Source organism: Staurois parvus, unplaced genomic scaffold (genome assembly GCF_062004578.1).
Source record: "Staurois parvus isolate SC_StPar_1 unplaced genomic scaffold, SC_StPar_1.0 ptg000167l, whole genome shotgun sequence".
In the NCBI taxonomy this organism is placed as follows: Eukaryota; Metazoa; Chordata; class Amphibia; order Anura; family Ranidae; genus Staurois; species Staurois parvus.
Window position 1 is genome coordinate 541,209 of NW_028317963.1, and position 15,788 is coordinate 556,996.

The window sequence follows — 15,788 nt, forward strand, 5'->3', positions numbered from 1 at the left end:
TATTATAAATAGAAATAAATTGAAATTATAAATCTATAAATATAGAATAAAATAGCCTAAAATTTGCAATGATGCTATAGTAGAAGCCATTTAAAATAAAGGAAGCATAAAATCAGTCACAAATTCAGAAATTCAGATATGGCATATGATACAAGGAGGTGATTATAATCAGCTATTATCTATGAAGCAGTTAATGTCCATGTCTATATTGAGCCTCCCTGGACTAAGGGTTCCCATTTCAAAAATTCATTTTGATTCCAAAATCACAATACGTGTAAATTAATTGGTTTACGTGAAAGTTATAGCGTTTACAAATGGCGGTATAGATACTGGAATTTTTTTTTTATACCAATAATGGCGGGACTACGGCGGGCATTCTGACACTAGGGGGAACTGACTCGGTGTCACTGACATCCCCAGTGACACCAATACAGTGATCAGTTCTGAAAAAACCACTGACACTGTATTAATGGTACTGGGCAGGAATGTGTTAACATTTGGGGGCAATCAAAGGGTTAAGTGTGTGATGGGAGAGTTTTACTAGGGGACGAGGGGGGGGGGATGCTTCACTGTAAAACACACTGATCGGGATGGCTGTGCTCAGCCATCCCGAGCAGCGTGTCCAAACTGACAGGGAGGTGATCGCCATTAATCGGGTAATCACTGGCTGGGTCCCGGTGATTGACACCTGGGGCCGTGGTCGGCGGTGCCGGTAGGGCGGTCGCATGCCCCTTACTTGAAAATGCAGATTCACGTATATATACATGATTTTGCGCACAGGGCCTGCCCTGCAGCAGTAAATGTTCTGTGGGCGGGCCTTAAGCGGTTAAAAGACTTTAGTTATCTTTCATATTTGCGGTAAGATAAGTCCTTTAATTTTTTCCCCCTTATTTTTTTGTCAGATGCTAATACCATCACTTTTTTTTGGGTCCTCCTTTTTAAGTCCCCCATGACTATCCCCCCCCCCCCCCAAGTTTAACCCACACCACAGTTTGGGGTTTTGCTTGTTTTTTTCCCACTTTCTCCACTGTCCTCTTGCATACTGTTTATAAATTTTCATATTGCAATTATGGTTTGCAATATTATTTTCATACATTGTATTCTAATTATATTTTAATACATACAGCCATTGTGCTTCTTTCTGCTGGCTTGAATCCTGATGAAGCAGTGTTAGCAAAACACGTTGATCCTGTACGCCTTCTTTAATCATGTACAGACAGAAGCCTATGAAATCTTTTATATTGCAAAATATATTTCTCACCTGTCTGATTATATATTGTACAGTATATGGCTTCTTTTAAACATATTTTTGTATCATATCTTTTATTGTTATTTGTAATAAAGATGTGTATAGATATTTTTTTTATATATTTTGGTTACATTCTTTTATTATGGCACATTTAAAGTCCCTTTACCTGTATTCCATTCTCTCCCTTAACCTCCCTAGCGGTCTGATTATGTCAGTATTTCTGTGCTCAAAGCGGTACATTGTTTTCAATGGAAATATGTTGTTTTTTTATTGTAGGCCTGTAATTCTTAGGAATAACTCACTGAAATCTGTCCTAACAACATCCCGAGTATGATTAAATGTGAAACACAAAATCATAAATAATAATATAATAAATAATCATAAAAAATAATACCAAATTTAATTCAATAATGTAATCAAACCCAAAACACTGAAATTTTAACTAAAGCGCCAAGTTCGCACATCACTGAGATCAGTCGCAAAATCGTTTTCAGTGTCTGACAAATTTCCACACGAATCATTATCACTCAATTCTGCAAATGGTTCTAATTTACTATCACTGTTCTCTAGCTGGTCTAAAACCACTTTTGACCTAAAGGGATGCTTTTTGGATGCCATGGATGTTTCTCAGTTTCCAGGCAGAAAGAACGATAACAAGGCAGGCAGGGCACAGGACAAAGCACTAGGGGAAAATGTATGTGAAATGGTTTGATACAGTAATGTAATACTATCAGATTTCTGTGTATTGAGTGAATGTCAAATTTCTACATTTTTAAAATTCTCACCGGTTCCATCCCCCAAATGTCCTATACGTCCCGACGCTGGCAGGGAACGGAAGACTGATGCCGGCATCGGCCGGAGGACATGGCCGGGGACGCTACGGGGGGACATCGCAGGACCGCAGGACAAGGTAAGTGCTTGAGGGATCCCAGACCAATGCTGCAGTGTAATCCTAAGTGTAGCTTGGGGTTACCGCTTCTGGTACTGAAAGTTAACCCCGAGCTACACTCGGGAATACCACCAGGGGGGTTAAAGAGGAGAGGGAATAATTTGTTTTCTGACAAATGAGTTAGCCCTGAAAGAATTTTCTCCACTCCAAGAATTATTTCTAAAGTCTATCCAATGGAAGAAGAGTTAATTAAAAGTGGTCAGTTCTGGTAGACCCTGCCATCTCATCTCACTTTCTAAGATTTCCTTTCACTTAACGTAATACTAAGACCCTAAAGTAAACATTTCTTATATTGCAGCTTACCAATTCTTAAATGTGATGGATGTATTAGTTTCCTTTTTTTGTCTTTCTTTCTTCCATATTCTTCTGGTGATTCAGTGAGAAAATCAGCTTACATGATGATATAATCAATTTACCACTGACAGGGGTGATTAAAACTATCCACTTCTATTCATGTAAAACTTTTATCCTAAAAGGAAAAATGTTTGCTGTAACTGATTATAAAGTGTAAGATGGAGCTTGGCTTCAATTTGTTATTTGTGTTCCAATCTACTAATACAGGTGTACCTCAGTTTACAAATGCCTTGGTTAACATAATTTTCAGTTTACGAATGAAAATCCATTGAAAATAACGCCTTGGTTTACAATTTTGTTTCGCAATACGAAGTGTATGTCAGTGCCGATTTTTAAATGCAATTGCCGGCTTTTTTTTTTTCTTCACTATAGCTCACAGAGCTGTCACTTTCCCCAGAGTTAAAGGAAGCTTTATTTCTTTTAAAAAAACTAAACGGAAACATTGTTTCTTTTAACTTGGGGAAATAAACTAAAAATAAACTTTCTCTTTTAGCTGGGGGGAAAGTGACAGCTGAATCTCTGAGCTATAGTGAAGAAAAAAAAAGTGGTAATTACATTTAAAAACTGGCACCAAAATAAATAAAAATAAGGGCATGGGGCCCCCCTCCCATCCATACCAAGCCCTTCGGGTCTGGTATGGTTTTGGACGGAACTCCCACTCCAAAACCCCCCAAATCCTTATCAGACCCTTATCCGAGCATGCAGCCCAGCAGGTCAGGAAAGGGGGGTGAGCGTGCACCCCTCCCCTCCTGAACCATACCAGGCCACATGCCCTCAACATTGGGGGGGTGCTTTGGGGCATGGGGGCTCCCCTCCCCAAAGCACCTTGTCCCCATATTGATGGGGACAAGGACATCTTCCCCACAACCTTGGCCGGTGGTTGTGGGGGTCTGTGGGCAGGGGGCTTATTGGAATCTAGAAGACCTCTTTAACAAGTGGGCCCCAAGATCCCGGCCCCCCCATGTGAATGAGTATGAGGTACATGGTCCCGATACTCATTCACAATCAACAAAAAGTGTAGTGTGAAAAAAGACAGGACACAGTCTTTGACAAGTCCTTTATTAAAAGAAAAAACTAAAAGAATGTCCCCCGCAGTAGATCCAACGTCAATCACGATGCCCGCCGCCGACCCAAAAAAAAGAATAATAAAAAAAAAGGTTCCGCTAACGACGATGGCTTCCAGTAGTCTACCTGCTCCGGTGGTTTGACAGTTCTTTTTATTTATTTTTTTAATTGCTGGCCGCTGACAGCTGAAACAACACATGGTTGTCACTACTAAAATACCATATGACTTGATAAAATACTTTTTTCTGACCTTAGGAACGGATTGGTTTTCAATGCATTCCTATGGGAAACAGCGTTTCGGTTTACAAATTTTTCGCTATACGAAAAGTCCCGCTGAACTGAGGTATGCCTGTATATTTAACACTCCCATCCATCCCAGACTGACAATACTGCTGTCTGCTGTGGCCTGGCTCATTCTTCGAAAGTGTTGTCTCACTAATACGGGAGGTATCAATAAAACAGTATGAATGCGGCGCTATAAAGTGCAAATGATGAACAAATATGTTTATAAAACAACAGAGGTTCAGTCTTAGATATAGTTCATAAGGTGCAGCGTGACAATAGTGATTCAATGAGTAACTATTAACTTTCGTGACTGCCGTGGTTGTGAAGAATGAGCGTACAATGCACTAACCAGATAGCACAAATTATTGTGCGTTGGAGTATACAAGACCTACTCCTAGGTGCTCTGGGGATAGGAACTCTGCATACGGATGAAGTCGTCAGGTAGGGGTGCGTCACCAGGTGTCATCCATCCAGGGCAGGTAACCTCTCTCCAGCAGTGTGTGAACACATCAGGTTAACTGCATCCAGCAGTACGGATTTCAGCCATCAGGGGGATCATACATTCAAGTGTTAATCCAAAAAAGCACATTCAGGGGCAGGGGGCTTAAAGTGCCAAAAAATTAGCTCAGAAGAGATAAAACTCCAATAGTGTAGTATGTTTATTGATCAAAGTGGAGTAACATCAAAATTCAGATAAAAGAGGATAAACACTTACATCAGAGGTAAACAATAGGTCATGCAGTCAGTAATCCATGATTTAGGGTACCCCCCTAACGCGTTTCGTGTAATAACACATTTTCAAAGGGAGAGAACCCTGTCTCATGTGGATCTTTATATATAATAGTGGAGAAGAGTAAAATAACAATCCAAGCTTTTTAAAATATTGTTTGTGAAATTGCGAGGTGGGAGCATATTGGCCCCATAAAGGATGATCAGAGGAAGTTGTTCACAAGTGACAGGGAGAAGGCAGCTATAATAAATACATATATTCTTTACAATAAAAAATGAGGGGTAAAATAATCAAGGTAGTATTGTTATTAACGCAACATGGAATGTACCCTTGTGGCTAACGGAAGCCAGTGTTCAAAAAATGCTTGAACAACCAGGACCAGATGGCTTTCACCTTGAAAAGCTTGAAAAAGAGAGGAAGGCGCCTCTAAGTGCAGTATTGACAATTTATTTAGTGAACAATGGATAAATTGCACTTACAAGATAATTGATTAAAAAGACTCATTGTGTGGTAATTGCATCCAGGTGGGACATCCAGCCGTCCAGCAGCAAACTATGTCTATAGGATCAGAAAGTAGAGTCCAGGATGTGCCTGTGCATCAAAAATGAAGCTTGGAGAGCAGAGTCAGATATAGCAGGTGAAGGGGGCGGTAATGCATTTCGGAGCATGCTCAATAGGCTCTGTCTTCAGACCTTCAGAGGCACATCCTGGACTCTACTTCCTGATCCTATAGACATAGTTTGCTGCTGGATGTTCCACCTGGATCTAGTTACCACACGATGATTCTTGTTAACCGTTTATCTTGTAAGTGCAATTTATCCATTGTTTACTAAATAAAGTGTCAATACTGCACTTAGAGGCGCCTTCCTCTCTTTTTCTTGTTACAGCATTAGAGCCTTGCTTCCACTCTAAGAAGAGCTGGCTCAGTGTTACTGCTCCCATCCATCCATCCCTGATATCCATCTGGCACCTTTATCTTACAGCTACAGAGTTTGGGCTCCAACAAGCGTGCCCTATATAATATACATTTACCTTGAAAAGCTTAGCTGTTATTGCCAGCCTATACTATTGCATACAGTACATAATGTTTACTAATTAAGTGTTCTTGCATGGCAAGACCACTTACTGTTATCTCACATATATATTCTTATTATAGCCAAATTAACCACCCTAACTCCTCCCACAGGTTTTACACTACATAGACAGTAATATACCGAAACGTGCGGATTGTTCCCGATTGGTGTGCTATTACTTTGTGGAACATTTCGCCGAATGGTTCACGAAATATCAGCGTTTTTGTGGTGAAATTGGTCCCATAGGAATGAATGGCAGAATGTTCAAAACTAGAGCGGGAGCTGACAAAAGCTAGAGTGTGAGCTGAAAAATCAGGACATGATTTCTAAACTGCCATCACTCCCTCATTTTCAAGCCCACCTACACAAATCGTATATCAAAACGTTCAGCTATCCCTGCTGCCACTATAAATGTCCACGGCTAAGCCATAGTCCTGATAGTTTTCACAATATGACCATTTGTTTGAAACTCATGCCGCCCAATTGACATTCATTGAAACTGCACTCTAGCCACCTCAAATTTGAAGGGCAATTTCTAAACTGCGACTGTGCCTTCATTTTTAATATTTCAGAGACATACTGTGCATCAAAATGTAGGTCTTGGTCTTGTGATTCTCACAATATTAAGCTTTGCGCTGTAGGATTTATAGTTTGTAAAACTACGACCATTTGAAGATGCCAGTGAAGTGAGCAATTTGGAGCAGTTTGTTTTTAACCGCTCTTCTCTGCCCTATTTGAAATCTAATTTTGAATGCGTGACAGTTTGGCCGGCTTCTGGTTAAAGGTTTGGAAATTAAATTTTCTACAGTAGAGTATTTGAGGTGATAATGCTGCTAATGTTTTTATAAATGTATGTTTTAATGTAACTGTGAAGCACTTTGGGCAACAACATTGCAATTAAATGTGCTATATAAATAATTAAAAGTTGAAATGCATTTCTCACTCTATCAAGCTTGCCATGTGAACTTTTTAAATTTGATCAATCAATTGGTTAGCGTAATGTTTACGATCTTTACTCACTCCAAACACTCCACACAGTTACTCTGCTCACTCCAGAAAATTACTCTGCCCAGTCCAACCTTTTCACAGTTACTCCAGCCACTCCAACCACACAACAGTTATTCAAGCCACTCCACCCAGTTACTCCACCCACTCCAGTTGTAGACTACTGGTGGAGGCAAGAACACTTCACACAATTTCCCCAGAAATTGTAGCTTTTCTAGTTAATATTATTATTATTATTATTATAATACAAGATTTATATAGCGCCAACAGTTTGCTCAGCGCTTTACAATATAACAGGAGACAATACAGCAACAATACAGTTTGATACAACTCTCTCCAGCATGCTCTTACTAACTCTCTTTATTGCTATAATGCCCTCTCTTCTCAAACTCTCTCTTGTATACCCCTCCTCCCCACCACACAACCTGTACTTATCACCCTCACTTCTGCCCTCTCAATATCACTGCACTTATCTCCTGCTCTCTCTTGGTCCATATAATGTCACGCTACAAAATCACTGCAGCATTTGCCCTCATATAAATCTCGCTCCCACCTCACCTCCCTCACCCTCCTATTACTACTAACTTCTGGAGACATTGCCCCAAACCCTGGCCCTCCACCATTAAACTCCAACCCACAGAAGCAGCAGCCTCCCCTCTTTGGCTGCAGCCGCAACCCTCACTCTCTCATCTTAATTCCCCTGCTTCCACGCACCAACTCCTCCCTCCTATGTGCCCACTGGAATGCCCGCTCAGCCTCTAACAAACTCTACTATCAATGACCTCTTCCTGTCCCACTCCCTCAACCTTCTTGCTATTACTGAAACCTGGCTCCAGGATTCTGACTCTGTCTCCTCAGCTGCACTCTCCCATAGCGGCCTCCTCTGGACTCACTCACCCAGTGCCAGTGGACAAAAACGGGGCAGGGTCGGACTTTTTTTCCCCACAAAGTACGTTCCAGGTTCTTCCTGCCCCTCCGTCTCTGTCCCTCCGCTCTTTTGAAGTGCACTGTATTTGTCTCTTTTCTCCTGTTTGTCTGAGGATCGCTGTCATCTACCGGCCCCCGGGCCCAGCTTCACGCTTTTTCGATGACTTTTCAGCATGGCTACCATACTTTTTCTCCTCTGAGGTGCCTGCCATCATCCTCGGTGACTTTAACATCCCAGTCAATGTTCACACCCCTGCCACCTCTCATCTACACAACCTAACTTCCTCTTTTAACCTAACACAATGGTCACAATCCACCACCCACTCCAATGGCTACACCCTTGACCTTGTATTCACCCACCTATGCACTCCCTGTAACCTCTCTAACACCCCTTTTCCTCTCTCTGATCACAACTTTATCAGCTTCACACTCTCCCTGACTCCTACCTCCCATGCCTCCAACCAGCAAACCGTTATCTGTAGAAACCTCCATCAACTCAGCCCTGACCTTCTCCACTCCGCTACTGAGCGCCTCTATGATGAAATTGCACCCCTGTCCTAGCCAGAGCTGGCCACATCTGCCTACAACTATCTATCATCCTCCCTGGACGCTCTTGCTCCTCTTTCTACATGCAGAACCAGGCCTCACCTGTCACAGCCCTGGCAAACAGATGACACCAGAAGTCTCAAGAGATGCAGCCGCACTCTTGAGTGAGCATGGCGTAAAAATAAATCCCTGGAAAACTTTACCCTTTACAAATCCGCTCTTCTCAAATACAACTCCAGCATCCACGCTGCTAAGCAAACCTACTATAACACTCTCATCAAGACCCTCTCATCCAATCCTCGTCAACTCTTCTCTTCCCTTAATTACTTACTCTACCCCCCACTGCCTCCACCCACTAACTTACTGCACAGGAGATTGCCAGTCACTTCAAGAAGAAGATTGACACGATTCGTGATGAGATCTCCAGTGTCAAGCTTCCTCCTCTAACCAACATACCAGGCCCAACACCAAACTCTACACTCTCCTCCTTCGACCCTGTTACCACCAAGGAAGTTACTGAACTCCTTTCCAAGGCCCACTTCACCACCTGTCCCCTGGATCCTGTCCCCTCATGACTGTTGCAGCCTCCTTCCTGCTCTATCCTAAACTCTCTAACCCACATCTTCAACCTCTCACTCTCCATGGGCACCTTTCCCTCCCCACTCAAACATGCACTGGTTACCCCCATCCTCAAAAAACCCTCGCTGGACCCCACCTGTTTGAATAACTTAAGACCCATTTCCCTGCTCCCGTTTGCCTCCAAGCTTCTCGAGCACCTTGTTCACAACCGTATGAACTGCTACCTCACCAACAACAACCTTCTTGATCCCAGACAGTCTGGCTTCCGCCCACAACATTCCACAGAAACTGCCCTACTAAAACTCACTAATGACCTACTAACTGCTAAAACTAACGGCCATTACTCCATACTCATACTCCTTGACCTTTCCGCTGCCTTTGACACAGTCGACCACCCGCTCCTCCTCAGTAAACTCCACTCCATTGGCCTCCGTGACTCTGCTCTCTCCTGGTTCTCCTCTTCCCTTTCTCAGCGCACTTTCAGTGTCACAACTCCTCCTCCTCCGCTCCGCTTCCTCTTTCTGTTGGGGTACCCCAAGGTTCTGTTCTTGGGCCCCTCCTTTTCTCTCTCTATACCTCCTCCCTTGGCCAACTGATAACCTCCCATGGCTTCCAATACCACCTCTATGCTGATGACACCCAGATCTATCTCTCCACTCCCCAGCTCACCCCCTCAATCTCCTCACGTATCACAAATCTACTAAGCAACATATCAACATGGATGTCACATCACTACCTCAAACTCAATCTTTCAAAAACTGAGCTTGAAATATTTCCTCCTCCCCGATCCCCCACTCACGACCTTTACCATTAAGATCAACAGCACAACCATTGGTCCTACCCCTCATGCCAGGGTGCTAGGCGTAATCCTAGACTCTGACCTCTCCTTTGGGCCCCACATCCACTCACTGGCTAATTTATGCCGCCTCAACCTCTGGAACATTTCCAAAATCCGCCCCTTCCTGACACCACAAAACAATTTATCCACGCCTTGGTTATATCCCGCCTCGATTACTGCAACTCCCTCCTCACTGGTCTATCGTTACAAAGGCTATCCCCCCTTCAGTCTATTATGAATGCTGCTGCTAGACTCATACACCTTACCAACCGATCAGCGACTGCTGCCCCTCTATGCCAATCCCTCCACTGGCTTCCACTAACCCAACGTATAAAATTCAAAATACTAACCACAGCTTACAAAGCCATCCACAACACTGCCCCTAGCTACATCACCAACCTCATCCACAGATACCGCCCAAATCGCCCACTCTGCTCCTCCCATGATATCCTCCTCTCTAGCTTCCTCATCACCTCCTCCCATGCTCACCTCCAGGACTTCTCCAGAGCCTCTGCCATCCTCTGGAACTCCCTTCCACAGCATGTCTGGTCAGCCCCCACCCTGTCTGCCTTTAGACGATCTTTGTAAACTCACTTCTTCAGGGAAGCCTACCCCACCTCCACCTAAGAACTCTTCTTGAATCACCTCCGCCAGATCATCCCCTGCAGCTATCACCTTTTGTATCACCTCCCCCTTCCTTTAGATTGTAAGCTCCACGAGCAGGGACCTCCTATTCCTTCTGTACTGAAATGTATTGTAAGTGTACTGTCTCCCTTATATTGTAAAGCGCTGCACAAACTGTTGGCGCTATATAAATCCTGTATAATAATAATAATACAAGAGGGTTAGGCTTCTTGGAGCTTACAATCTAAGAGGGAGGGGCTAGTAGTACAAAAAGTGATAACTGTGGGGGATGGACTGGTAGGAGGAATAGAAGATTCCATTATTATTTGAGGGCAGGATAGGCTTCCCTGAAGAGATAGGTTTTCAGAGATGGAGGGTTAGGGAGGACTTGAAATATGCTCAGTGGGGATAGAAGCAAACCAACTCCACCAGCTTTCCAACCATTGGGTCTGGGTGAGTGGGTCCAAAGAAGGCCTCCATAGGAAAGTGCTGCGGGAGAAGACGAATCTGATGCTTGAAGCCAGGTTTCTGTAGGTTAAGGGAGCGGGAGACAAAAAGGTCATGGAGAAATAAGCTTATTACAGACAGAGCGGGCATTCCAGAGTGCACTTGAAAAGGGGAGGCTGGTTTTTAGGAGCACGGGGATAGAGATTAAATTGAGCGGATTGAGGCTATTCCCAGAAGGAGGGTGCCTTGTGTGGGGGTGAAATACTGGAGGACCAGGGTTTGGGGAGATATCCCCAGAGGTTAGGAGGAGGGTGAGGAAAGAAAGGTGGGAGCGGGATGTATATGAGTGCACATGCCTTCCTGTCCTGCTGTTTGGGTCAGCAGGTGAGTAAAGTATCAGCAGGAGGTGATGAGAGCAGTAGTAGGGAGATGGTAGAAGTGAGGGTGAGATGTATAAGCTTTGGGGTGGAGCAGAGGGGTAAAGAAAGGAGGTTTGGGGAACACAGGATAGTAACATGAAAAGGAGGAGTAGAGGCAGGATATTAAAAGGTAGATGGAGTGGGACTCATACTTGTAGTAGATGTTTCCCAGGGTGTTTGTATGCAGTCCATCCAGCATGCAGTAGAGTTCTTTGTTGTATCATCCTGCTGCTTGAGTTATCCTGCCTTAGTTAAACTGCTGTGTGTAACTGCTGCTTCACACTCCAGCATAAAACACACTCTGTGTTCAACTGCTGCTGCACACTCCAGCATAAAACACACTTACGCAGAAAACTGTAACCTCCCCCATGAGCTGGTCTAAATTTATAGGGAGTTGATCAAATGAGCAACTCTTCTCCACCCCAATTAGGAACTGATAAGGATCACATGAATTGGGGGGATGTTGCTCAAAGACAGACCAGCCACAGACACAGGCCAAAGTCATAAAGATTCTCTGATCACAGAAAGGCAAAATGTGGTGAGAATCAATCACCACAAATAGACAAAAAGATATAGACTAATTATCCTGAGTTTTGCAGAAGTCAATGCGGTGCAGATAGACAGACAGTTTAAGGTAGAGATAAAACAGCAGCATGTACCCTAAGTTAGCAGAAGTCAATATGGTGCAGATAGACAGTTTAAGGTGGAGATGAAACCGCAGCATTTACCCTAAGTTAGAAGTCAGTGCGGTGCAGACAGTTTAAGGTGGAGATGAAACAGCAGCATTTACCTGTGAAAAAGCAGATGACTTTTATCTGCTTCACTTTCGCCATGCATATATATACAGTATGGCCCGTATTGAGGCGGTTATACCGGGATCATGGTAGAAGCTACAACCATGATCCTGGTATAATTTTTTTGTGCTAGCGATTCTCTTTTATTTAAAAGTAATCTGTGCTGCTATGCAGCTGCTGGATTACTTTCACAAGTGGAGCAAGGGTAATAAAAGTGATCCAAAAAAAGGGATAGTGTAAAAAAAAAAAAAAATTAAATTTAAAAACTTAAAGCGACCCTATCTCCCCGGCTTACACACAAAGGTGAATGCATGCATATGTTAGCCATAAACATGTTAGGTATCTCCGCAAACATCAGAAAGCAATAATTATAGCAGCAGACCTCCTGTGTAACTCTAATCTGGTAACCTGGAAATACTTTTAAAGCGTTGTCTATGGGTAATTTAAAGTACTGTAGTTTGTCATCATTCCATGGGCGTGCACAATTTTAACCAGAGGATTTGCCCCCCTTCCTCACCAGGCCATTTTTTGCGGTATGGCGCTGCGTTATTTTAACTGACAATTGCGTGGTCATTCAACACTGCACCCAAATGAAATTTATATCCTTTTTTTCCCCACAAGTGGAGCTTTCTTTCAGTGGTATTTGATTACCTATGCGGTTTTTATTTTTTGCGAAAAAAGCAATATTGTGACTTTCTGCTATTAAACATGTCCAGTAAAAAAAAATTAAAAATCAAATTTCGTCATACATTTAGGCCAAAATGTATTATCGTACAAAAAAAATTCCAATACTTGTAAATTAATTGATTTATGTGAAAGTTATAGCATCTACAAATGGCAGTATATATACTGATATTTCTTTTTCTTTTTTTTTTTCTATACTAGTAATGGTGGTGATCAGCGACTTATAGGGGGACTGCCGCGGGCATTGTAACACTGGGGGGGAACTAACTGTCAATGATATCCCCAGTGACACTAATACAGTGATCAGTGCTAATAAAAAGCACTGACACTGTACTAATGACACTCGGCAGAAAGAGGTTAACATCTGGGGCACTCAAAGGGTTAACTGTGTGTGTGTTTTGCTGTGTAAGCAAGCTACTTTGTATTGCTTTGCTATGCAGAGCAATAGAAAGCAGTGTGCTTGAGCTGATGGGAGAGATCTGTATTGTTTAACCTCCCTAGCGGTATGATTATTTCAGATTTTTGGTGCTGAAAGTGGTACCATTATTTTGCATGGAAATATGTAGTTTTTTTATTGTAGGCTGTAATATTTAGGAATAACTCACTGAAATCTGTCCGAACAAGAGTCTATTAAACATCACGGGTATGATAAAATTTGAAACACAAAATCATAAATTATAATTTAATAAATAATCATAAAAAATAATATAATATTACATTTAATTCAATAATATAATCAAACCAAAAACACTGAAATTTGAAATATAGCGCCAAGTTCGCACATCGCTGAGCAAAGTCGCAAAATTGTTTTCAGTATCTGATGACGAATTTCTCCACGAATCATCACTCAATTCTGTAAGTGGTTCTGATTTACTATCGCTGTTCTCTAGCTGATCTAAACCCGCTTTTGACCTAAAGGGACACTTTTTGGACGCCATGGACTTTTCCAAGTTTCCAGGCAGAAAGAACATTCAAAATGCAGACAGGGGACAGGACAGAGCACTAGGGACAAAATGTATGTGAGATGGGTTGAAACAGCAATGTTTTACTACGTAAAATCGTTTTGAAAAAAATGAAATTTTTTTAAAATTTTCAAATTTCCCGGCGCCCGTACGTCCCGACGTCACAGGGACCGTTACACAGGTGCCGGGATCAGCTGGAGGAGATGGCCAGGGACGCTGCAGGGAACACATTGCGGGAGCGCAGGACAAGGTAAGTGCTGCAGGGACTCCCTATGCAGCGCCGCATGGTAAGCCCGAGTGTAGCTCGGGGTTTCCACTTTTGGTACAGACATTTTACCCCGAGCTACACTTGGGAATACCGTTAGGGAGGTTAAATACAGACCTTTCCCCCGTCAGTGTTCCTTGGTGATCTCCGGGTGCTGGCAGGGAATCTCCAGCCGGGACCTAGTGATCGACCACTGAAGCTGCAAATGGCAAAAATGCAAAAAGCATGGTCAGCTCCCCCTACCCAGAAATACAAAATTATGTACAGTATATATGTGGGATTTTGCGCAGCCATGCCGCCCTGTAGCAGTAGTTCTGCTATACAGCGGTCGGGAAGCTGTTAAAGCATGATGTTTGGTATCTATTTACTCAGCGTAACATCATCTTTTATATTTTACCAAAAATGTGGTATTATATTGTGTTTGTGTTCACTAAAATGTATTAAAGTGTATTTAAAAAACAAAACAAAAATGGTATTGTAAAAACCACTGCACAACTACTGTGTCATAAAAGAAATTGCAACACCAATTATTTTATTTTCTAGTGCCTTTGCTTGAAAAATATGTTTGGGGGTTCTAAGTAATTTTCTAGCAAACAAATGATAAGTTTTGCATGTAGGAGAGAAATTTCATAATGGTCCCAGTAGGAACGTGGTTGAAAACATTTTTCAAATACAATTAGTGACTTTTAAATAACTATCTCATTCAAAGTAATCAGTACCTAAAAGGTCTCTTTCTGTTTTACATATGGTTGTATGTTTTTTTCTGGGGATGTTGTTGCAGTAGATATATTGATACTTTAGTTACATTTAATACTTTCTGTTCTTTACAAATCTTAAAATGTTTGTAAAAATTTAATTTGTAATAGCTATGACATTACTATGTATATGAACGTAGATCACTTGAAGGGAGATTTACTAAAAAACCATGCACACAGAACCTGGTGCAGCTGTGCATAGTAACCAATCAACTTATACGTTTTATTGTCAAAGCTTAGTTAAACAAGCTGAAGTTAGAAGCTGATTGGTTACTATGCACAGCTGCACCAGATTTTGTGTGCATCAGTTTTAGTAAATCTCTCCCATTGGCTACATTTGCACAGGCGACTAGCGCTGGTGTGCATGACAGCGACAGAAATCTACCGATTCCTGCAGCTGCTTCTGCCAACTGTGAGTGAACTAGTTACAGCAGACGAGCGCTGTACACTTCAATGACAGGCCGGTGTTGGCTGCAGCTATCCGTGTGCCTCCAGCAGCGATCATAGCAAGTAATTACTGACTGAGCAGATAGCCATGGATAGCTAAAGCTGACACAGACCTGGTGACAGAAACAGCGGCAGTAATGACCAGATTCATGCTGTTGTCATTTGCACAAGCACTAGTTGCCCTTAAAATGTAGCCTTACTTTCCTAGTTATCTATAAAAAATATTTTTTAATTTCAGGGATAAGTCCAAGAAGCTAGCAGAGCAGGCTGCTGCCATTGTTTGTCTTAGGACACTCAAGCTCCCTGAGGGAAGACTTGGAGAAGGAGAAAATGACCTTGTTCACAAACGAAAGAGAGAAATCCAGTATCAGAATGTTGGCTCAGGAAACTTGTCAGAAATGCCTCAGACAAAGAAACTACACCAAGAAGATGACAAATCTGAAGAGAAAGATAAAGAAAGTTGAAATCATATTTTAGTATAATTATTTTTTCCCAAAGATAAACAGTAATGAATTGTAATTACACAAAGGTAATAAAAACATAAATCATAGACATTGAATTAGTATGCCAGTAGTTCTTTAGATTTAACATCTGGTTGTTCCATTATCAACAACTTCTCTTCCAACTGAAATATAAATATTGGACTATGCCCCAAGCATTTATACTATTTCTACACTGTAGAATTTAACCCTTAAACATATTTCTTTGTTAACTAATTTTGGGGACTTTTAATGGTTTTACTAAAGGTTCAAAAAAACACCCACTTTAACATCCGGTTGCTCTATTATCAA

The 15,788-nt window shown here is 42.1% G+C and overlaps 1 protein-coding gene across 1 annotated transcript in view; it reads left to right on the forward strand.

The window, feature by feature from the left end:
- The window catches only part of DUS2 (dihydrouridine synthase 2), a gene marked incomplete at its 5' end in the record, with an annotated part of 554,363 nt that extends 538,807 nt beyond the window's left edge, over positions 1 to 15,556 (forward strand). The window contains one exon of the mRNA XM_089676359.1: positions 15,236 to 15,556. Coding sequence (XP_089532485.1) covers positions 15,236 to 15,461 — 226 coding nt within the window. The remainder of the gene's footprint in view (positions 1 to 15,235) is intronic.
- Between the last annotated feature and the right edge of the window lie 232 nt (positions 15,557 to 15,788).